The sequence below is a fragment of the Mauremys reevesii genome, linkage group 1 (genome assembly GCF_016161935.1).
Source record: "Mauremys reevesii isolate NIE-2019 linkage group 1, ASM1616193v1, whole genome shotgun sequence".
NCBI classification, from domain to species: domain Eukaryota; kingdom Metazoa; phylum Chordata; order Testudines; family Geoemydidae; genus Mauremys; species Mauremys reevesii.
The window spans coordinates 52,958,606-52,981,560 of NC_052623.1; the positions used below are offsets into that span (position 1 = coordinate 52,958,606).

The following is a 22,955-nucleotide window of genomic DNA, read 5'->3' on the forward strand; positions in this document are numbered from 1 at the left end:
AAAGGGAGAAGCTACAATGCCATTAGCAAAAGATATGATAATATCAACCAAAGATACAACTGATAGTAAGGTGGAAATCACCCTCAAAGGGATTTTGAGTTTTCCTTTGTTGCCCTCAGTGTCCCTGGCCACTTCCTCCTTTGCAAGAGCCACCCCAATGTCCTAGCTGGATGACCCAAATACCCCGGACAACAAGGACCAACCTGACTTCATCTACCGTTAAGAAAACATCCCTAGCAACAGTCTTCGTGGCAGATATCTCAGTGGATGGTATGAGATTCTCAGCCAGGGCCATCACATCCAGTTAACAGCCAGGTACCAAATGTGGTTGTGCCCATGGATAGCAGATGCCCACTACAAACACATGCTGTGCTCATCCAAATTCACAGGCATTGCTCTATTTGGAGAGAAAGTGGGTAACATAGTGGTGGACAGTGCATCTAAACAAAGCAATTCCTCCTCTGCCCGCATGGCATCTTGAGAAAGGACTACAAGCCCAGTGTCAAAGGCTTCAAGGATCCAAGCTATCCCTGGCCAGTTATGCATGTGGAGCAATACAAGGCATCAGATTAATGTCTACAAGATCTGTCACAACATCCTGGGCAGAAAAAGCTTACGCTTCCACTGAGGAAATCTGCAAAGCAGCAACTCCATTAACAACTTTTGTTAGATTCTATAAGGTGGAATTTCTTTCCTTTGTGGGGGTCTCCTTTGGAAGGGAAGGTGCTGCATGTAGTGATCCAGAAATAGTTCCCATTTTGGCATTTAATTTCAGGGGGAGACTTCCCTGTCTCAATCTTTCTATATCCCTTCCTACTTATGTGCATTGCTTGCTACTTCCCATGTGTCTCAGAAATGTGGGAGACAGTTGGCTGCAAAATGAAGAGTTTCTTATCCAATAATTTTCTTTCTGTTTAGCAGCATCTCCCACAAGTCTACTCTTCCTGTATGACTTATTAGTCAATGGATAAATTTAATTTTTATATCTCTAGTTTGTGAGCCAGTTAATGTAGTGTATGTGGTTTCCTGGTTGGCTCTGAAATTGTTACCAATATTCAAAGAGTTCTTACACAGTTTTGGAATGAATAGTCTGGCAGCAAGCCAGAGAAAGGGATGTGATCAGCACAGGCTGTGCTACAATGTTTTAATTACCACTGGAACTGCAAAAAGGAGGGAAACCATTCATATATCTCAGAATTGTGGGAAGTGCTGTTAGCAGAAAGAGCATACTCAGCTAAGAAATTTCCTATTATCGTTTCCTTTTGTTTTGCTAGTTCTCTTGCAAATAATTCTCTTTGAGATAAAACAAAGTTGTCCCTTGCTTCCAACCCATGCTCTTTGTCCTCCCTGGCATCTTTTCACATTAATAATGCTAGGCACTTCTGTTGTCATGGTTCCTTTTAGAGGTCCAATTCCTTCACAGTCCTTCATGAGTAAAAATTTGTACTATTGCTTTCAGTCTTTGACTCTTCCCTCACTTTTAAACTGCAACAGAGATAGTTATTGTTCTTTATAGCTGTCATCTTAACTAAGCCACAGCCTTGAACTTTGGAGTTATCTTTATTAATTTTCAGTGAGCAGATAAAAATACAAAAAAATATAAAATTATTTATAGCTTGTATATGTTCCCAGATACCATATACTTCATGGGAGCTCCAACAGAATTATGCAATTTTATAATTGATCAGATTCAGATTTATAATTGATCAGATAAACATAACACAATAAGGTGGAGATTAAAATAGTAAAATGGGAGAAGATGTACATGAGGAGGAAGGAAGATTAACTAAAGCCGAAGGGAGTTAGAGGGGGACATGGCAGCTAGACAAAATGGAGGTCTGGCATTCTTTGAGCACTCTGTTGTTTGTATTCAAACATATCTAAAGAAACAGGTTCCAAATGTCTTCGATTTCATATAATGGATTCTTAGGGCAGTAAGATGAGTCTTTTTTTTTTGGCTGCTAATTCAGACAGATCTGAATACCATTGCTGTATTTTGGGCATAAGCCTACTCTTCCATTTTTGTAAATCATGCGCTTGGTAATCATTGCAGCCCTCAAGTTTTTGTGGTGAAATTAAACCCAGTTTAGCAGGTGTAATGTCAGATTTTAACCTAAATTGAAAATATTGCAATAGAGGGAGAGGATAAGGGAGTTTTTCAAAACTGAAATTAAAATTTATGAGCCTCAAAAAATTGGCCTTATTGGAGGGAGAATAGAATTTTAAAAGACGGGGTTAGGGTACTTTTAAATAAATAAATAAAAGCATTAATTTTATATGTGAATTCTTATTCCAGTGGGTGGAAAAGATATCAGCTGGATCATATGTATTTCGTAATGGCCGAGCTGAAGAAAGGGAAGCTGCAAAGCATGCAGAGAATCGACAAAAACACCTGGAAGCTCTGTTTTCACAAATCCAAGTGGAATTTGAACGGCATGAAGGTAAAACTTTGTTTCCAAGTATGCAGTATAGTTGTAGCTATGTTGATCCCAGGATATTAGAGAGACAACGTGGGTGAGGTATTATCTTTTATGGGACCAATTTCTGTTGGTGAGAGAGAGAAGCTTTTCAGTTCACTCAGAACTCTTCTTCAGGTCAGGTCTTCTGTTGCACTGTCTCGAAGGTATTCTCGTTGTTACAGGAATGTGTTGTGTGAACATGAGGATCTTGTTTGTAGAGGATTCTCCTTTATGCTGAAAAAGGAGTTTTCCTGAAGTTCTTTGGGAGATACTACTAAGATTTTCTGCCAAGTCTGAATGCAGTTGTTTTGGTTTTTTAATGTTATTTCTGAGATGTTTAAGGCAACTCTGATGGCATCACACGTAAATAATCATCAGAAATACTACAGTAGAACCTCAGAGTTATGAACACCTCGGTAATGGAGGTTGTTCGTAACTCTGAACAAAACATGGTGGTTTTTTTTCAAAAGTTTACATCTAAACATTGATTTAATACAGCTTTGAAACTTTACTATGCTTTCCCTTTATTTTTTTAGTAGTTTGTTTAACACAGTACTGTGCTGTATTTGGTTTTTTTTTTTTTTTTTTTTAATGTGTGTGTGTCTGTGTCTTTGCTGCTGCTGCCGCCTGATTACATACAACCTGGATTGTTAAGTTAAATCATAGAATCATAGGACTGGAAGGGACCTCGAGAGGTCATCTAGTCCATTCCCCCGCACTCATGGAAGGACTAAGTATTATCTAGACCAGGGGTTCTCACAACAGATTTTTTTGGTGGCCTCAAAGTGCGGCCACCAACTCTTGCTGGTGGCCGTGCTGACAATTTGTTCTTCAAATACTTAATTACCATTAGAAAAAACAAATATATATGCACATACACATGTCCAAATCATTGTAATTTATTGAATATGTTTGCAGACTCGGTAATAAAAATAATGTATAGTTGTCTCTCTCCTTTACAGGACCGTAAAAGAATAGAAACACAAATAAAATGCCCTGCAGGTTTTTGTCTTTTTTGTTGTTGTTTCTTTTGCTTTTTTTGGTTGCTTTTGTTAAAAGACTTGCTAACTAGTAAGTCTACTGCTGTCAAAAGTGGTATTAATAAATATACAAATATCACTTTTCACAGCAGCAGACTTACTCAGTCCTGGCAAGCCCGGGGACAAATTAAGCCTTGGATAGGGAGTTCGGTAGGGAGGATGTGGGGGACATCATGCATGACAGGCTGGCGGGGGCCAGGGATGATAGAGGGTAGCCCTGCATTTGGGGGTTTGAGCCCTGTGACCAGAGCCTGCTGCCTACATCCCAGGGAAGGTGGGGAACTCACTAGCTGCCTGCTCCTCTAGCATTTGTGTCTCCTGTTGGTGGCCGTTGGGGGAGGGGGGGAAAGCAGTGGTCCTGCCCCATCACTGCCAAGGAGGTTGTGGCCGCAAGAAAAGCCCCTGGTGGCCACATGCCTTAGACTCTTCAGTCTATCTTGCCACCCTGGCAAACTGGATTTAGTGATAAATGGTTACTTAAACCAAAAATCACTCAATATTCAGGTTGCTTCCAGTCCCAAGAGACCAGTCACTTACCCCAGATTGATCTGTATCTTAGATCTCACACCAAAGACAACGCCTGTAGCCAATCCTGTAATAAACTAACTTAAAGGTTTATTAACTAGAAAAAGAAATAAGAGAATTATTTCCAGGCTAAAGCAAGCAAACATAAACACAAATGAGTTACCATCTATGATTTTTAAAGATACTACATCTCTGTCAATTCAAGATGGCTTTCAGGGCGGACCCAGAGGGTAACTCCTGGGGGTCTCTGCCTCTCAGTTTAGAGTCTCTGGCCCTGTCAGAGTTCAAACAGCAGAGAGATGTAGCATCTTCCTGTGTCTTTTTTTCCTTTCTGTCATTCAGCCTCCAAGTCTATAGACCAGCTTCCTTGCATGTGGTATTTCAAAGATGCGATAGGGCCATTAATCAGTCCTTTGTATTGCGATTTTCCTGTCTGATTTTGATTGTTCTTCTGGCTGGTGGCAGAAAACACTCTTACCATCTGAGTTCAGAAGTTTAGAGCAAATATTTTCAGTTATAAAGCAAAACTTACGTATTTCCTTATAGCATGGAATACAGACATTACAAAATAAGTTTAATGCATTAGCAATTTACCAGCATTCTATAGAGTCTAAACACATTCTTATAAGACTAATACCTATTTTGAGCAACACATAAGTGAACTGCTCTGGTCTCCAGCTATGAGTTTGTCATTTCTTAACTAATGCCTGCAGCCTTGGTACCTGGCCTGCCAGTGTCACATACCACTCCCTAGTCTTTGTGTCATCTGCAAATTTTATCAGTGATGATTTTATGTTTCCACTGATAAAAATGTAAAATAGCATAGGGTCAAGAACTGATCCCTGTGGGACCCCACTAGAAACACATTCACTTGATGATTCCCTGTTTACATTGCATTTTGAGACCTGTCCATTAACTAGTTTTTAATCCATTTAATGTGTGCCATGTTCATTTTATGTCATTCGGTTTTTTTAATCATTGTACGGTACCAAGTCCCATGCCTTACAGAAGTCTAAGTATATTACATCTACACTATTACCTTTATCAACAAAACTTGTAATCTCATTAAAAAAAACCAAAACCTTAATTTTACAGAGTCTGTTTTTTTTCCATAAACCATGTTGATTAACATAAAGAATTAAAGGAGGACAAAATAGTTCATTATTTGAGTCCTGTATCATGTGCTGTAGTATTTGCCAAAGATCAGTGTCAGGTTGACAGGCCTGTAATTACACAGGATGTCCTGTTAATCCATTTTAAAGATTTAACACACAACATTAGCTTTCTCCCTGTCCTCTGGAACATCTCCAAAGTTCAAAGATTTATTGAAAAGCAACATTAATGGTCCAGTGAGCTCCTCAGCCAGCTCTTTTAAAACTTTTGCATGCAAGTTATATGGACCTGCTGACTTAAAAATTCCTAACTGTAGTAATTCCTATTTAGCATTCTCCTAAGTTACTATTCGAATGAAAAGTTTCATCACATGATATTACTTATATAATCTGATTTTCCTAAGTAAAGAAATATTTTCTCTTTTCTGCATTAATATTGACAATTCTACCATTTTTATCTAGTAAAGGACCAATTCCATTGTTAAGGGTTTTTGTTTTTGTTTTTAATGTACTTATAACTCTGCCTTCATTGTCTTTAACTCTGTTGGCCATAGAGTTCTCCATGTGTTCTTTTGCGTCCTTTATCAATTTTCTACAATTCATAACTTCTGATTTATATTCATTGCTATCAATTTGCCATTTCTTCCATTTATTATATATGTTTATGAGATCAAGATATGAGGTGGAATCAAGTGATTTGTCTACTCTCCTACCAAGTCCTGGGGAATAATCCCTTGCTAACTACCCATGATTGCCTCAGCAAATCTGATTTAAGATCAGACATTCTGCCTTCTGGGAGCAATGACCGTGATAATGAGAGACCAATTAGCCTTCTTTAAGCAAAATATTATTTATTAGAATAAAAGCCTTTAAGAAAAATATACTTTAAACATAATAAACTAGCCTTTATGAATGCCTACTTTTCCCTAAAACTTACCGTTCCCTGAGTCTGGGAAGGTCCAGCTCCTTCAGACTCCTCCATCGAGCCTGACAACATGTCTTTCTTTCAGAGCTCACTGACAATTGAGCCCCACTTCTACTTCTGAGAAGCTCTTTTTAATTTTGTCCTTTTCATCTCTCGTTTCTGGCCTGGCAAAACAGCTGTGTCACTTCGGCCTGGAGCCTGGAAGTATGCCATTGTCTTATAATTGCCACCCCAAGTGTTTGGCAAGAGTTTGCTTATCTAGGGAGACGTGTTGCCTTTCTATTTGTTCTTCCTGCAACCCCTTCTTACGCTATAGCAATACATTTGTACAGGAAGGTCTTATAACCCAATATACAACAACTTCCCTTCACTGACTAGGTCCCATATAGCATCCATAAAATTGTTACATCTCATTATTCTTAGAATATTACTCAGCAGTTCCTGTAGTAATCGTAACATTATTACATATCTGCTCCTTTTCCCTCTACCCTACACAAAGAGGTCCTGACTTGTCTTGAATCAACACACTGACATAGATTCCCATGCCATTAAAATATAAAAGTAAAGTAGTTCAGCCACCTAATTGCACCTAATATTTTATCCCTCTTATATGCACCTAATATTTTATCCCTCTTATATGGCAAAGATGACTTTCCTTTTTAATAGATATTTTCTGTCTCTGTGTCCAGTGATTCTACAGTGAGCTTATACCACATTCTACTATGTGAAATCCGAGTGAATAGTAGACTTTCTGCCACTTGTATTACTAAAAAAAAGTGAATTCTTGTATATAGACTCAGCCTGATATTTTCATTCAGAGACACTTTGGCCACTCTAACGACCTTTCTACATCACATTTTTAATTGTTTTTTTTATTTAGATTGTAGCAGTTGGATGTAACATTAACATTTTTTAAAACAGACAAACCTCAAAGAAGAGCACTGAGATCGCGCACACTCACCAGACAGCAGATTCATACTTTGCAAGATGGTGCAGAGCTTTATGAAGCAATTCAGAATGCATCTGATCCTGGTTGTATGGAGGTAATTATTAATTGTGAATATTACCCTCAAATACATGTGGAATCTCCATTGTTTTTATTCAATAGTAGTTTCTGCTGGATTCAAGGACATGCTATGACCTTAAATTAGTATTGCCTTCTTGTGAGATGTTCTGCAATGTGCTGATCATTAAATAAGAATTCAGATTAAAATAATTTTAAAAGATTGCATGACGGATTCAAATGTTCCTTTTCCTTCCAGACCAGAGTATTACGGTTGCAGCCCCCTGGCAATTCACTGTGCTTATCCCAGCAGGTCTGACTTTTAGTCCAGCACCTGCAGTTCTGCTCTCAGTGACAGCATTTACCAGTGACCAGACAGCTTTTACAAAGCCCAGTATATTTATTTTGGACAAAAGCATTATAGAGGAAACATGTAATAAAACAATAAATAGTCTATGTGCATGCTAAGTTTATCAGGTGTCAACCATCTTCCATGTGGTGACCCCAGTGTTTTCAAAGTCCTTCAAACCCTTCCATCAGGGTTTTGCCCTCTTGGTTACAGACTCTTGTAAGGTTGTGGATTAAGTGAGGGATCTCTGAGTCAATTCAGACTGACACTTTATTACAATTTGGGGGCTTGTTCCTGAGGGCTCATGAAACAGTTATAACTAGTCAGTGCCCTTTTCCCTAGGGGGAAAAGCTTTAAAGATTGGGTATCTACATAACTGGCAGTGGGACTCTGCATTAATCAACCTCTATCCCTGTAATTCCATAGGAAACACATACAGGGAACCAGGAACATAAAGATACACACACAAAACTTATTAATACAAAGGTCTATGAATATTATGTGTCCATAGCATTTGGCATATCTCAGTGTAATAGTCTTTGAAGTTTTCCATGTTTCCAAGGTCTCACATCTGTCACATCTCATTTAAAGGGATGAGTAACAATACAAGAGGGGATGGGGGAACTGAGTCACACATTCTTTCTTAAAAATAAATCAGAAGTTTCCCAGTTCTCCACAAAAAATAACATATTAATAAAAATAAATATAAAAGATGTTTATTGAATTTAATAAATATTTTACTAGTGGATTTATAAGGTGTGAAAAGAGCTAAACATAAATTTGACTAAACAGTTTCATCAGAAAATGCCAGTTTGTCACACTCAAAATTTCTTCTGAAAATGAGTCAGGTCCAGCTAACTTTCACTCAGTCACAGGCAGATTTCCAGAGATACCCTTCCTGCTAGGATTCTAATGGAACCCAACTAGGTCCACCATGCAGTCTGCTTATGGGCCAGGGACCTGAGGTTTTTAGGGTCCCTGGCTTCCAACATTTCTGCTTCAGAGCTAGGAGCCTGGCAGCCTTGGAGGTCCTGGGAGCCCTAGCTCAAGCTGTGGCTCTGAGTTGAGGCTCTCAGCTCTGCAGTCTGTTCATATTTTGGCCTTACTGTTTAGTGGCGGGAAGCAGTGAAACTGACATGAATCATGAATCATGTCAAGTTCACTGGCAGCTGCTGCGGATTGGGGAGCATGTTGTTTCAAAAACATTTTGTTTCAAAAACACTGTGTTTCAGTGTCTCCCAAACACAATTTTTTTGAATCTGCCTGTTTCATGAGAAAATTTGTAATATTTGGTTTCAGTTTGAATGAATCTGAAACCAAATTTCAAAATACTGAAATTCCGTATGAATGGAAAATTCCAAATTTTGGTCAGCTCTTCTCTGGAGTTAAGTGTCCAACTGTGAACGGTGAAATTTTACAAATCTGTAAATATATGGCTCTACAAAATTATTTCCATATTTTTTTTTATTATTTATTATTAGGGCTGTCGATTAATCACAGTTAACTCACATGATTAATTAAAAAAAGTAATCGTGATTTAAAAAATTAATCATGATTAATTGCACTGTTAAACAATAGAATACCAATTGACATTTATTAAATATTTTTGGATGTTTTTCCACATTTTCAAATATATTGATTCAATTGCAACAGAGAATACAAAGTGTACAGTGCTTACTTTATATTATTTTTTATTACAAATATTTGCACTGTAAAAATGATAAAAGAAATAGTATTTTTCAATTCACCTCATACAAGTATCTTTATCATGAAAGTGCAACTTATAAATGTAGGGTTTTTTGTTACATAACTGCACTCAAAAACAAAACAATGTAAAACGTGAGAGCCTACAAGTCCACTCAGTCCTACTTCTCGTTCAGCCAACCATTAAGAGAAACAAGTTTGTTTATGTTTACGGGAGATAATACTGCCCACTTCTTAATTACAGTGTCACCTGAAAGTGAGAACAGGCGTTCGCATGGCACTGTTGTAGCTGACGTCGCAAGCTATTTACATGCCAGATGCACTAAAGATTCATATGCCTCTTCATGCTTCAGCCATTGTTCCAAAGGACATGCTTCCATGCTGATGAGGCTCATTTAAAAAAATAACATGTTAATTAAATTTGTGACTGAACTCCTTGGGGGAGAATTGTATGTCTCCTTCTCTTTTACCCTCATTCTGCCATATATTTCATGTTATAGCAGTCTTGGATGATGACCCAGCACATGTTCATTTTACGAACACTTTCACTGCAAATATGACAAAATTCAAAGAAGACACCAATGTGAAATTTCTAAAGATAGCTACAGCACTCGATGGAAGATTTAAGAATCTGAAGTGCTTTCCAAAATCTGAGAGGGATGAGGTGTAGAGCATGCTTTCAGAAGTCTTAAAAGAGCAACACTCCGATGCGGAAACTACAGAACCTATACCACCAAAAAAGAAAATCAACCTTCTGCTGGTGGCATCTGACTCAGATGATAAAATGAATATGCGTTGGTCCACACTGCTTTGGATCATTATCAAGCAGAACCCATCATCAGCATGGACGCATGTCCTCTGGAATGGCGGTTGAAGCATCAAAGGACATATGAATCTTTAGAGCATCTGGCATGTAAATATCTTGCGACAGCAGCTACAACAGTGCCATGCAAATGCTTGTTCTCACTTTCAGGTGACATTGTAAACAAGAAGCGGGCAGCATTATCTTCTTCTGCAAATGTAAACAAACTTGTTTGAGCGATTGACTGAACCAGAAGTGGGATTGATTGGACTTGTAGTCTAAACTCTAAAGTTTTCTATTGTTTTATTTTTGAATGCAGGTTTTTTTGTACATAATTCTACATTTGTAGGTTCAACTTTCATGATAAAGAGATTACGCTGCAGTACTTGTACTAGGTGAATTGAAATATACTGTTTCTTTTGTTTTTACAGTGCAAATATTTGTATTAAAAATAAATATAAAGTGAGCACTGTACACTTTGTATTCTGTGTTGTAATTGAAATAAATATATTTGAAAATGTAGAAAGCATCCAAAAATATTTAAATAAATGGTATTCTATTATTAACAGCTCAATTAATCGTGTTTAATTTTTATAATCACCCAATTAATCACAATTGATTTTTTTTAAACCACTTGACAGCCCTAATTATTAGTAGTATCTAAATAATTTTTCTACTTGAGTGAATATTTACCAAATATTTGTGGTGCAGTGACAATTGGTGCTTCTCACCATGCTTGTGTTTCCCTCCCCCATGTAATTATAACAAGACCTCTGTAAGAACCTGGTACATACAAAAATCACTAACTGAGTAGCAGTTTGAGAGAGATTCAACAAACAAATCTATACTTTCAATACAACCAGCTCAGCAAACAATGTAATTAAAGTTAATGTTTGTAGTTTTATGCCCTTATCCTATTTTATGTTTGTGCAAAAGAAATTGATCCAGGTTTGCTTTCTACTAAAGTAAACAAATCTAAACAAACCCATGATGTGACCCTCAAAACTCATGTACTTTTCACCTAAGTGATTGCTGTCTTTGCTCCCAATCTTCCTCCTTTTACAGCTCCAACCTGTGTTTGCCATTTCTCCCAATCTTAATTCAAGCACAGACACTTAGTGACATGCTAAGTAGTGAGTAGTCCCCATTGTGTCTATTATAAAGCAGAGCACATGCCTAAGCATTTGTAGGATCGGGGCTTTTGACTGTAATAAGATCATAGAGTCTGTGACTTTGACTTTGTCAATGTTTTGTAAAATGTATGTATTTATGATGCTGTACAAATGCTTATTATTTGCATTCCAGTAATACCTAGAGGCCTAACCAAGATCGGGGCCCCTTTGTGTTATAATATATAATAATACTTCTGAAATCCTGTTGTGTTATTAATGAAATGAAAATTAATCTTGTATATTTAGAGAAGACTTTCTCAATCTATGACAGACTTTTTTACTGATAGACACATAAAGCTGAGTGGGTTTGCCCTTTGTGGTTACAGGGATGTCTTAGTGAAGAGCAGTTAAAAGCCTTGAATACTCACAGACAGATGTTGAATGATAAGAAGCAAGCTCAGATACAAGCAGAATTCAAGAAGGCTATAGAGTCTGCTGAACGGGAGGAACATGGTTTCTCCAAAAGGGATGTGTCTACTGTATGGAAGTTACGTGTTGTGGATTACAGAAAACAAGAAAAAGATAAAGGTTAGTACTGAAAAATGTAAACAACTTCAATTTTCACCATAATAGGCCAATTTAAGCACTTGGGATGGGGTGGAGATTAAAGATTAATAATCAAGGCATGGTCCAACACCTAAAGAAATACCTTGCCTCAGTTTTTAATAAGGGTACTGAAGAGTTTAGGTAGTGGCAGGGTGGCTAATGGGAATGAGGATATGGAAGTAGAAATTACCACATCAGAGGTGGAAGTCAAATTTAGCAGCTTAATGGGACTAAAGGAGGGGGCTCAGATAATCTCCATCTAAGAATATTAAACGAACTGGCACGTGGTCAGGCTTGACAAAACCCTGGCTGGGATGATTTAATTGGGGATTGGTCCTGCTTTGAGCAGGGGTTTGGACTAGATCAATGCTTCTCAAAGTCGGTCCGACACTTGTTCAGGGAAAGCCCCTGGCGGTCCAGGCCGGTTTGTTTACCTGCTGCGTCCGCAGGTTCGGCCGATCGCAGCTCCCACTGGCTGAGGTTCGCCGCTCCAGGCCAATGGGGGCTGCGGGAAGGGTGGCTAGCACATCCCTCGGCCCGCAACGCTTCCCACAGCCCCCATTGGCCTGGGAAGGTGAACTGCAGCCAGTGGGAGCCGCGATCGGCTGAACCTGTGGACGCGGCAGGTAAACAAACCGGCCTGGACCGCCAGGGGCTTTCCCTGAACAAGTGGTGGACCGGCTTTGAGAAGGTTAGGGGTCTATTACAGTAGTGGGTAGGCGAGGTTCTTCGGCCAGCAATGTGCAGGAGGACAGACTAGATTATCATGATGGCCCCTTCTGACCTTAAAATCTATGAGTCTATAAATTGAACAGAGTTACACCAAGGATGAATTTTTAAGTTGAATTTTTTTGAGGCCTCCATGTTACTGCATACTAATATGTTTTCTAATCTTACATTTCAGCCATTATATTGACTATATGGCGTCCATTATTAGATGTATGTTCCCTGTTAAAAGAAGGTGGTAGGTACAGAATATACCAGTTAGTAGCTTCGCAATCCAAAGGCAAATCAGACACTGTTAATGTACAGTTAACATCCACAAACAAAACTCAGTACCTGCAACTACAGGTAAAAACTTTTAACTGTAAATATATGTATAACAGCATAAACAATTTATGTAAGCTTGATGGCATAAATATTTAAAGTTCTATTTCTTCAGGCTTCGCAAGAGGTGCTGTTGCAGATTTATATTCCAAGGAAGGCTCTGCCGTTCAGCATGTTGTTGGATCCATCTTTTCAACCAGCCTGTGCTGAAGTGGATTTAGTGGGATTTATAGTTTCTGTTAGCAAGAGAACAGGTATATTGTGCATTATTTCCAAGTTTTTTCATGTTTAAATAGATCATATTAAAAATCTAACAGCTTTCCAAGCTGATCTTGGTATTGTATCTGCAGGTTTATAACTGTCTAATGTTTAGGTTAGACAGCCAAATCATAGAATCATAGAAATGTAGGGCTGGAAGGGACCTTGAGAGGTCGTCAAGTCCAGCCACCTCTGCTGAGAAGGACCAAGTAAATTTAGACCATTCCTGACTAGTGTTTGTCCAACCTGTTTTTAAAGGCCTCCAATTGTGAGGATTCCATAAAATCCCTTGGAAGCCTATTCCCTTACCCTTATAGGCTATACCAGGGGTCAGCAACCTTTGGCACGCGGCTTTCCAGGGTAAGTACCCTGGTGGGCCGGGCTGGTTTGTTTATCTGCCGCATCCGCAGGTTCGGCCGATCGCGGCTCCCACTGGCTGTGGTTTGCTGTCCCAGGCCAATAGGGGCTGCGGGAAGCAGCGCGGGCTGAGGGATGTGCTGGCTGCCACTTCCTGCTGCCCCCATTGGCCTGGAGCAGCTCAATGTGCCATGCTAGCACAGGTAACAATAGCAATAGTTTGCTTTTGAGAATGTCAGGTGGGACTGTCAAAAGCCTTACTAAAATCGAGATATATCAGGTCTACAGCTTCCTCCCTATTCACTAGGCCAGTAACCCTGTCAAAGAAAGACATTAAGTTCATTTGGTATGATTTGTTCTTGTTATTCCTTATAACCCTGTTATCCTCTAAGTCCTTACAAACTGATTGTGTAATAATTTGTTCCAGTATCTTTTCCAGTATCCAAGTTAGGCTGACTGGTCTATAATTCTCCAGATCCTCTTTTTTCAAGATAGGTACTATGTTTGCCCTTCTCTGTTCCTCTGGGACTTCGCCTGTCCTCCAGGAGTTCTCAAAGATAATTGCTAATTAATACTTCAGCTAGTTCCTTAAGTACCCTAGGATGAATTTGTCAGGCACTGGCAACTTGAATACATGTAACTTATCTAAATATTCTTCTTCGAGTACTTGCTCATATCGATTCCATTCTAGGTGTGTGTGCGCCCACATGCATGGTCATCAGAGAATTTTGCCTTAGCGGTATCATTAGCATCAGCTGTCACGCCCCCTTGAGTGTTGTGCTCATGCGTTGGTATATCAGGCATTGCCAGCCCTACACCCTCTCAGTTCCTTCTTACCACCTGTGGTGGATAGTCGGAGTGCCTTTCCTTGCATAGTAAGGGCTAGTGGTTTCATCTCTTCTGAGTTCAAGCTTAGGGACTTGTAAGTAGTTAACGTTAAGTGTAGTTAGAAGTTAGAGTCCCAGCAGGGACTTCACCCCAGGAAGGGCATGCCCTGTCTCTGAGGTTTAAGCTCTGCACGGACTATAACAGGCCTATGCCTGTAAGTGACCCCCACAGCAGCTGCCTCAAGTGCTTGGGGGAATCACATGTGAAGGACAAGTGTCATATTTGTAAACATTTTCGACCCAGGACTCAGAGTGTGGGATATTCATTTGAGGGCTCTCTTCATGGAGGCTGCCCTCTGTCCGGCTTCCAAGCTGTCCTGCCAAGACTCAACTCCTAGTGCCTCAGTGTGCAGCACACCCCTGGCACTGGGCTCTACCCAGAACCACTCCCCATCGCCTGTGCCCAGAAAGAAAACTAAGAAACATGGTTCTCCAGCACTGGGCGGGAAAGGCCATGGGGCATCGGGCAAAGGACTCAGTTTGGGGCGCCTGGGAATTCCGGAGCCACATGGACGTGCCTCCCCGGTCGGGGCCCTGAGCCCCTTAAAGAATCCACCACCAACTCCTGGGAGCGGTAGGGGACCCAACATCAACTCATTCCCAAGCTCACCTGGCACCAAGAGAGCAGAGGCCTCGGCCCACGCCGCAGGCACCACAGGAAGCGGCAAAGGCTCCCTCCGAGGGCAAGCCAGCTGCTAAGACGCCACCAGGGGGCAGTGGAGCACTGCTGATTCCCCAAGCCAAGGCAGTACTCTCCGTCTCTGCGCTGCAGATCTCCAGCATTGCAGCCCAGATCCTCTGGGGCTCACCCTTGGTCACCAGCACAGTGTTCGTGGTTCCCGCCATCTTGACGTGGATCATCTTGGGGAGGCACCAGTCTCTGTGCTACCAGCACTGTTCATCTTCTTTGCACAGATCTCTGTTGTTTACCCCATGGGAGTCCTCCCCATCTTGATACCAATTCTCCCTCTCCCCACACCAGTCCCCCCGACACTGGCACCGATCCTCCCACCCCAAGCACCGGTCTCGGGTGGTGACAGTCAGCAGGCAGACACAGACGTTGACAGCCCCACCATGGTCACTGGTAGGGGATTCCCCTGGCATGGAAGAGCAGTTTAGCCCCTCACTGAGACTCCACTGGCACAACTGGGCACCTGAGGCCGCATCGACGTCTACGGCACTGCCTTGGTCAGTGGCCTCCCCAGTGGCCTTAATGAAGTGCATGGGCCACGCTGGTGATGACGATGCCCCCTTCGCTCTGCTCATCTGCCACCACCTCAGAACAACAGTTAACTGCACCAGCGGCACTGGACTTGGTGCATGAAACACGCTTGGAGGTTGGGGTAGAGGAGACAGTGCCTACCTTAACCCCCCTACCCTCATGGGGGATGATGCCCAGGGGCCTCCCCCAGCAATACAGTCGTTGTCTGATATTTACGGCCTGCTGACATGACTGCTTTTAGCAATAAGTAATTGTGGTTTCAGGCACTTCACTGGTTTGCCAAAATCTCCCCGTACACCTTACGGATACTGCTAAGGGAAAAACTCCCGGCACCGGTGCACATGGCGAGCACACACACCTAATATGAAATAGACATGAGCAATGTATCTTGAAGAACACTAGTTACGGAAAAGGTAACTGTCTTTTCTCCTTCCCTGTTAAGTAGAGGACCTACCCTTTCTTTCATCTTGCTTCCTAATGTATTTATAGAACCTCTTCTTACTGCCTTTTATGTCCTTGCTTGGTGTCACTCATTTTGTGCCTTAGCCTTTCTGATTTTGTCCCTATATGCTTGTGCTATCCTTTTGTTATATCTCCTTAGCAATTCTTGAACGTTTCCATTTTTGGTAGGATTCCTTTTTGATTTTTCAGGTCATTTAAGAGCTCCTGATGGAGTGATATTGGCTTCTTACTGTTTTTTCTCTTTCCTTTGCATTGGATTAGTTTACATTGTGTCAGCTCTCCTGGACTCCTTTATCCTTCAGATTTTTTCTCCGTGGACATTACTTAGGCCTGGTCTACACTAGGCGTTTAAATCGGTTTTAGGAGCATAAAACCGATTTAACGCCAAAACCGTCCACACTAGGAGGCACCTTATATCGATTTTAATGGCTCTTTAAACCGGTTTCTGTACTCCTCCTAACGAGGAGTAACGCTAGTATCGGTATTAACATATCGGATTAGGGTTAGTGTGGACGCTGATCGACGGTATTGGCCTCCGGGAGCTATCCCACAGTGCACCAGTGACCGCTCTGGACCGCAATCTGAACTTGGATGCAGTGGTCAGGTAAACAGGAAAAGCCCCGCGAACTTTTGAATATTTCCTGTTTGCCCAGCGTGGAGCTCCGATCAACACGGGTGGCGATGCAGTCCGAAATCAAAATAAAAAAAGAGCTCCCGCATGGACCATGCGGATGTGATCGCTGTAAGGGCAGGCAAATCCGTTCTATCAGCGCTCCGTTACAGAAGATGAAATTCAGAATCCTTTTTAAAAATCTCCAGACAGACGCCATAGCAGGGACTCAGCGCACTGCAGCGTGACAAAGCGGAAAGCCAAAGAATCAAATGGATGCGCATGGACTGGAGGACTGAAGCTATCCCACAGTTCCTGCAGCCTCCTAAAATTATTTGCATTCTTGGCTGAGCTCCAAATGCTTCTAGGGTCAAACACAGTGTCCGCGGGTCAGGGCATAGCTTGGCAATCTACTCACCCACCCCCAGAAGCGAAAGGTAAAACAATCCTCTGACTCTTTTACATGTCACCCTATCTTTACTGAATGCTGCAGATAGACGCGATAGTGCAGCACTCAACACCAACATCCTTGCTCCCCCCCCGCCATGGGCGGCTGATGGTACAATATGATGGAAATCCATCCTCATCATCAGCATAAGCTGATCGTACAAAAAGCTGGAAATCCATCCTCATCATCAGCCTATTGGCCCTAATTTTTTCTGGTGGATGGATGGTGCAATATGGCTGGTAACCATCCTCATCATAGCAACAGGGGGCTGAGCTCCATCAGCCCCCACCCTTCATGTGTAAAGAAAAGATTCAGTTGCCCCTGGACTAGCAGTGGGATGCTGGGCTTCTCTCCTACACACTGCTTAATGTCCTGTCTGGACTATCATAGCAGCTGGAGGCTGCCTTCCACTCATTTCTCACTAACAAGTCAGTGTGTCTTATTCCTGCATTCTTTATTAATTCATCACACAAGTGGGGGGACAATGCTACGGTAGCCAAGAAAGGCTGGAATCAACAGATGGGGTTGTTACAGGAGCACCCCCTGTGAATAGCATACAGATAATAATTTCTGCAGGCTCTGACACAGAGCAGCTGTGCTCTCTGGTTCTATGATACGGTGGTTCTCTAGCACACTTGCCTATATTAGGCAGCACTGATTCTATTTTTAGATACCAAAAAGGAGGGATTGACTCAGGGAGTCATTCCCAATTTTTGCTTTTGCGCCCCTGGCTGATCGGCCAGGGGCACTTATGACAGCAGCTAATGGTACAAGACGATGGAAGGTGCAATATGGCTAGTAACCAATCTTGGCTTTTGCGCCCCTGGCTGATTGGCCAGGGGCACTAGCAGCAAATGGTACAAAAGGACTGGTAGCCATGATCATCCTCAGTTCCAATTTATGGAAGGGTTTGGATGGTGCAATATGGCTAGTAACCATCTCTGCTGTCATGCAAAAGCAAAAGCGTGCTTCTGTGTAGCGCTGCTGAATCGCCTCTGTGAGCGGCATCTAGTACACATACGGTGAGAGTCACAAACTGCAAAACAAGCTCCATGATTGCCATGCTATGGCATCTGCCAGGGCAATCCAGGGGAAAAAGTCGCGTAATGCTTGTCTGCCGTTGCTTTCCCAGACGAAGGAGTGACTGACGACATTTACCCAGAACCACCCGCGACAATGATTTTTGCCCCATCAGGCACTGGGATCTCAACCCGGAAGTTCCAAGGGGCGGGGGAGGCTGCGGGAACTATGGGATAGCTAGGGAATAGCTACCCACAGTGCAACGCTCCAGAAATCGACGCTAGCCACGGACCATGGACGCACACCACCGATTTAATGTGTTTAGTGTGGCCGCGCGCACTCGATTTTATAAAATCTGTTTTACAAAACCGGTTTATGCAAATTCGGAATAGTCCCGTAGTGTAGACGTACCCTTACTAGTTTTCTCAGTTTCTTAGCCTCCTTTATTGAAGTCCGTTGTCCTTATTCTGCTGCCCTAATTCCTTCCTTTCCTTAGACACATGAAAGCTATCATTTCATGATCACTTTCATCCAAATTACCTTCCACCTTCAGATTTGCCACCAATTCCTCTCTGTTGGTCAGAATGAAGTCTAAAATGGCTGTCCCCCTGGTTACTGCCTCAACTTTCTGAAAGAAAAAGTTATCCCAAATACATTCCAATAACTTACTGGAAATTTTGTGGTTTGCCATATTACATTTTCCAACAGCTGTCTGGGAGTTAGTCCCCCATTACTACCAGGTCTTGTGTTTTGGATATTTGTTTTTTTGCTCTAGAAATGCCTCATACACCTCCTCCTCCTGATTTGGTGTTCTGTAGTAGACCCTACTATGATAAATCTGCTGATATGGACCTTTCACCATAGTATCTGAGGGCTGTCTGAGACTTTAGAAATAGTAACAACAATCTTTCTTCATTCCCTGCCATTTAGGAAAAATATCTTGATTAACTATTTGTTGGGGAAGAACTTAGTGGAGATGAGTTTTGTTTTTAAGTTTGGTCATTCTCATCTATTGCAGGAGTGATTTCCTGTGTCTAGGTTCAATACCTGTGAAATTTCTGTCTCCTGTACTGATGAGCCCCCCTCTTGATCAGCAGTTGCATGGATCCAGTGGAACCTAGCTGTTGGAGGTGATGGTTGCAGAGAGACTGGTGATCTTATTGGTAACTAGGGAAAATCCTAGAGAGGGCTTTTGAATATCAAAATAAAGACCTGGAACTGGACTCTATTCAGTAATGAACTAGTGCAGAGAATGAATTGCACACAAGACTAATGTACTCAAGACAACTTTTCTTGCTAAGCAGATGAGCAACTATGTTTTCTACCAGTTAGACCTTTTTAAGGTGTCTGGCTTCATTCCTAGATATAAGCAGCAGTAAACAAATCTGAAGGTCACAAATATTTGGTCTTTGTGGCAGTTCTGTTCCCAGTAGGATGCAGCACAATCTTCTGGACAGTTACAGATAGAAATGGGCATTTATTTTTGTTGTTGGCATGGTTATTTAGACATCTGGTAGCACTGAATCCATCACGGGGAACCCCAGGCTACAGACCAACTTTTAGTCTTGAGAGTGGGGATGTTATAGCTGAGGCAAGTTCTTTGAAGCATTTCTCTCTCCCTGCCAACATGACTTCAGTCTTATCTGGGTTCAGTCAAGTGTTGATTACAACTAGGCATTGAGAAATCTGGGAAATAGAGCTGGCTTATATTTGACAAAAGGAAATGTAGAGCTGTTTGTTGTTGATGTACTAGTACAGCCTGCGATCTCAGCCTGTGGTATCTCACCAGCTCTCTCCAGGACTTTGTGTAGCTGTTGAATAGTAAGGAGGAGAGGACTGAGTCTTATGAGACTCTACAGGCAAGGACTCCAGAAGTGGAAGAACAATTGTCCATAATCCTCTTGGTTTGGGCATAGAAGAAGGACATTTCAACATCTGGTGATTAGCGCTATCAGACGCTGCAGATAGGCACAGCAGGATGAGAATGGCTTTATCTTACTTGTCAGTGGACAGATCGTCTACCAGAACAAGCAATGTCTTGATACCATGCCCTGACCTGAAGTTGACCTCTTAAGTCTTCCCTCTCCAGTTTCTTCCAGAATATTGTGATGCCAAACCTCTTTTCCTTTTACTGCATTATCACCAGTCCTGCTGCTGCTGCTTTCTTCCTTTTCTCTTAAAAACAAAAAAAGCTATAAGGTTGTCTTCAGAGGCTGCTTGCAATGGTATTATCTTCAACTCTCATCTCTGAAGCCCTGAATTGTTCTGCTAAGCTTGATGTGTTTTCTTTCACATAGAAATTAATTAGACAACTACTAAGGGATCTTCACCAGAAGTTGTTTGTGAAGTATTCTGCTTGCAGATTGTAAAGTATTTTATTCATTTTTGAATAGAGATTTCTCACTGTTCTTTTACTTTCATCTCCTGGTTTAGTCAACTAGTACTTTGGAGACTTAATTTTTGTTTCTACACAAAAGTTGTACTTATAAATGATCAATATTTTTTTAAAAAGTTACAAGTATCCTTCAAATTTTTGCACTAACCTGGTACAAGGACTTACAATGTTTTGGGTTTTCTTTAAAATGACCTAAGGCACTTTACCCCACTAGACAGCATAGACATTTTAAATATTAATTTGAGTCCCAGATGCATTTGACTTGAAAGGTATTAAGGGCAAAATTCTGCTATGTTATGCCCGTGTAAATATAGAGTACAGTGACTCTACTGAAGTCAGTGGAATTACAGCAGATTAACACTAGTGTAATTAAGAGCAGAATCTGGCCCTAAGTAAATAAAAATCATTTTGCAAGTTGAAGGCTTCCTTTCTTTGAACTTTGGAAAAACAACCCAAAAGTAATAGTAGAGCAGGTGTTTTTTCTATGAAAATATCTGTCCAAACTGCATGTATCATTTCAATTTAATTAAAACTTTTTAGGTTTCACTACTCTGGTATATTTGTCAGATGAAGATCATAATCTAGTGGCCATCAAGATCTGGACAGACCTTAAGCAACTTGCTATTGAAGACTTAATTAACCCTTTTACATTGATTTCTGCAAGCAATCTTCAGTGGCGATCTGAATTCAAATCAGAAATTCCCACATTATTTGCTGGAGACCTTTCCATATTCTCGGCAAGTCCAAAGGATCGCTATCTTCAAGAGAGATTTAATAAACTGAAGAACACAACAGAGGTAAAGTGATGGATTTTTTAATACAATAGTTATTAGTACAGTATAGTTTTTTTCAGTATAGAGTCCATAAACACAGGTAATACTCTGACCAACCTATGGTAACACTGATAATATTCAGTTTGATTGATGGGATTTTTGCAGGGGGATTGTTTAATTTAATTCTGGAGGAGCCTCCATATCACTCATGGAGTTCCTTCATTTTTCTTGGCTTTTCACTACTATCCTCAAGGGCACTGTCAGGGTCATCATCCTCTGCCCAAGAAAAGTAGAATAATTTTCTATATGGAACCAGTCATTGCCACTTTAGTTGGCTGAAGTTAAAGATATGAGAAGTACACTACTTTGTACAATTGAGCCCATTTGTTAATAACAGTTTGCTATCATAATATTTTTGCAGTGACTGCAGTTTTCCAACTGAACTGTGTCAAGTGGAATATGAAATCAACAAAGCATGCATTTTCTCTCATTTATTTAGTTTTCTTTCAAATTTATACAAATATACACGAACAATTAGAATTACTCTTCAAGTAGCAAAACTTTGTACTATGTCATTGCTCTACCAAGCTGTTGTTTCATATAGCTAGTATATATAGAAAATAATATAAATATTTGAAAAATCATCGATAGTACCTGAAATAATTGACATTAACTACAGTTTGGCACAGGATGCCAGAAATTTGTAATTCACATTGAATAGGAAATCATTTAATGTCAGTTGATACTAAATAAGCACATTTATTTTGTTTTAGATTATTAGGCATGGGGGGGGGAGTTTAACCTTTTTTTTCCCCATTAACAGTAACTAAGTAGTATTAACAGTATTTTACATTGTTCTCTAAAAGCTGCAGGAATCTTTTTTTTAAAAATTCACAGTTTGAATTAGTAACTTGAATTACTAGCCAAGAGACAAGCATGGTAATGTTCACAAAGATTAGTTTAGCATTATTGTTTCAGTAGTAAATATAATCTCAGATGTTATATTTTATACATATTTTAAAAACCCCACAACCTCCTTACATTTTTCTCTCTTCTGTCTTGTAGAATGTAAATTGCTTTTGCAATGATGCAGAACGCAAACTGATGAATTTGCTTCAGATAAATGACCCACAACCATATAACTTACCTAAAGAGTATGGCTTAGATCACCATTCTCCTTCCTGGAAATCAGGACCTGATGCAGAAAATAAATGTCTGGTAAGTTTATTGAAGTGTAAGATCAGTGTTTCCTTAGACCTCTCATAGCTGTTTCAACCAGTATATGCAAACTAGTCTGGGGGTGGTACTTCTCTAGAACTGTTCACAGTCTCAAGGACTGAAATAATTGCCTCCCACTGTTTTTAGTTTCTGGAGTGCTGTGGTAACCCTCCTGCAGGGAATAGAGTACAATCCCTAGCCTAAAATGTTCCATATAACATTCAAAAAGTAAAATAAAGTGGTCTCAAGATATGCCTTTGTTCATCACATCTATTACACTTCCTAACTAACTTTTATCTGAAACAAACTAAAGATCAGCTCCCAGCTTTCAGTGCAAGAGCAACATACCCTATTTTCCTTTTCTGTCTCCCTATTTCCTTACCTCTTATTTTTTCAACCTCTTGTCATTTAGAATATATTAGGTCAGCCTGTCTTTTCATAGCTGGTCATACATTTTATGAATCCTTATCATCTGATGGAAGAGGTTTCAAATATGGGAAGTTTAGATTTGCGATACAGTGCCAAACTGTTCTCTACCTTAATATGCATGTACACAGGGACCCCCCCTGGAATCATACAACTTTTTTCTACTAACTTCAGCTTGGGATTGCTAGCCACCAG

General features: G+C 40.7%; 1 protein-coding gene across 4 annotated transcripts in view; it reads left to right on the forward strand.

Moving 5' to 3' along the window:
• The window catches only part of BRCA2 (BRCA2 DNA repair associated), an 89,154-nt gene that overhangs the window by 64,993 nt on the left and 1,206 nt on the right, over nt 1–22,955 (forward strand). For all 4 annotated transcript variants that reach the window (XM_039489095.1, XM_039489114.1, XM_039489087.1 and 1 more), the window contains 7 exons: nt 2,297–2,441; nt 6,983–7,104; nt 11,418–11,619; nt 12,542–12,708; nt 12,800–12,938; nt 20,884–21,140; nt 22,182–22,334. In XM_039489095.1, coding sequence (XP_039345029.1) covers nt 2,297–2,441; nt 6,983–7,104; nt 11,418–11,619; nt 12,542–12,708; nt 12,800–12,938; nt 20,884–21,140; nt 22,182–22,334 — 1,185 coding nt within the window. The remainder of the gene's footprint in view (nt 1–2,296; nt 2,442–6,982; nt 7,105–11,417; nt 11,620–12,541; nt 12,709–12,799; nt 12,939–20,883; nt 21,141–22,181; nt 22,335–22,955) is intronic.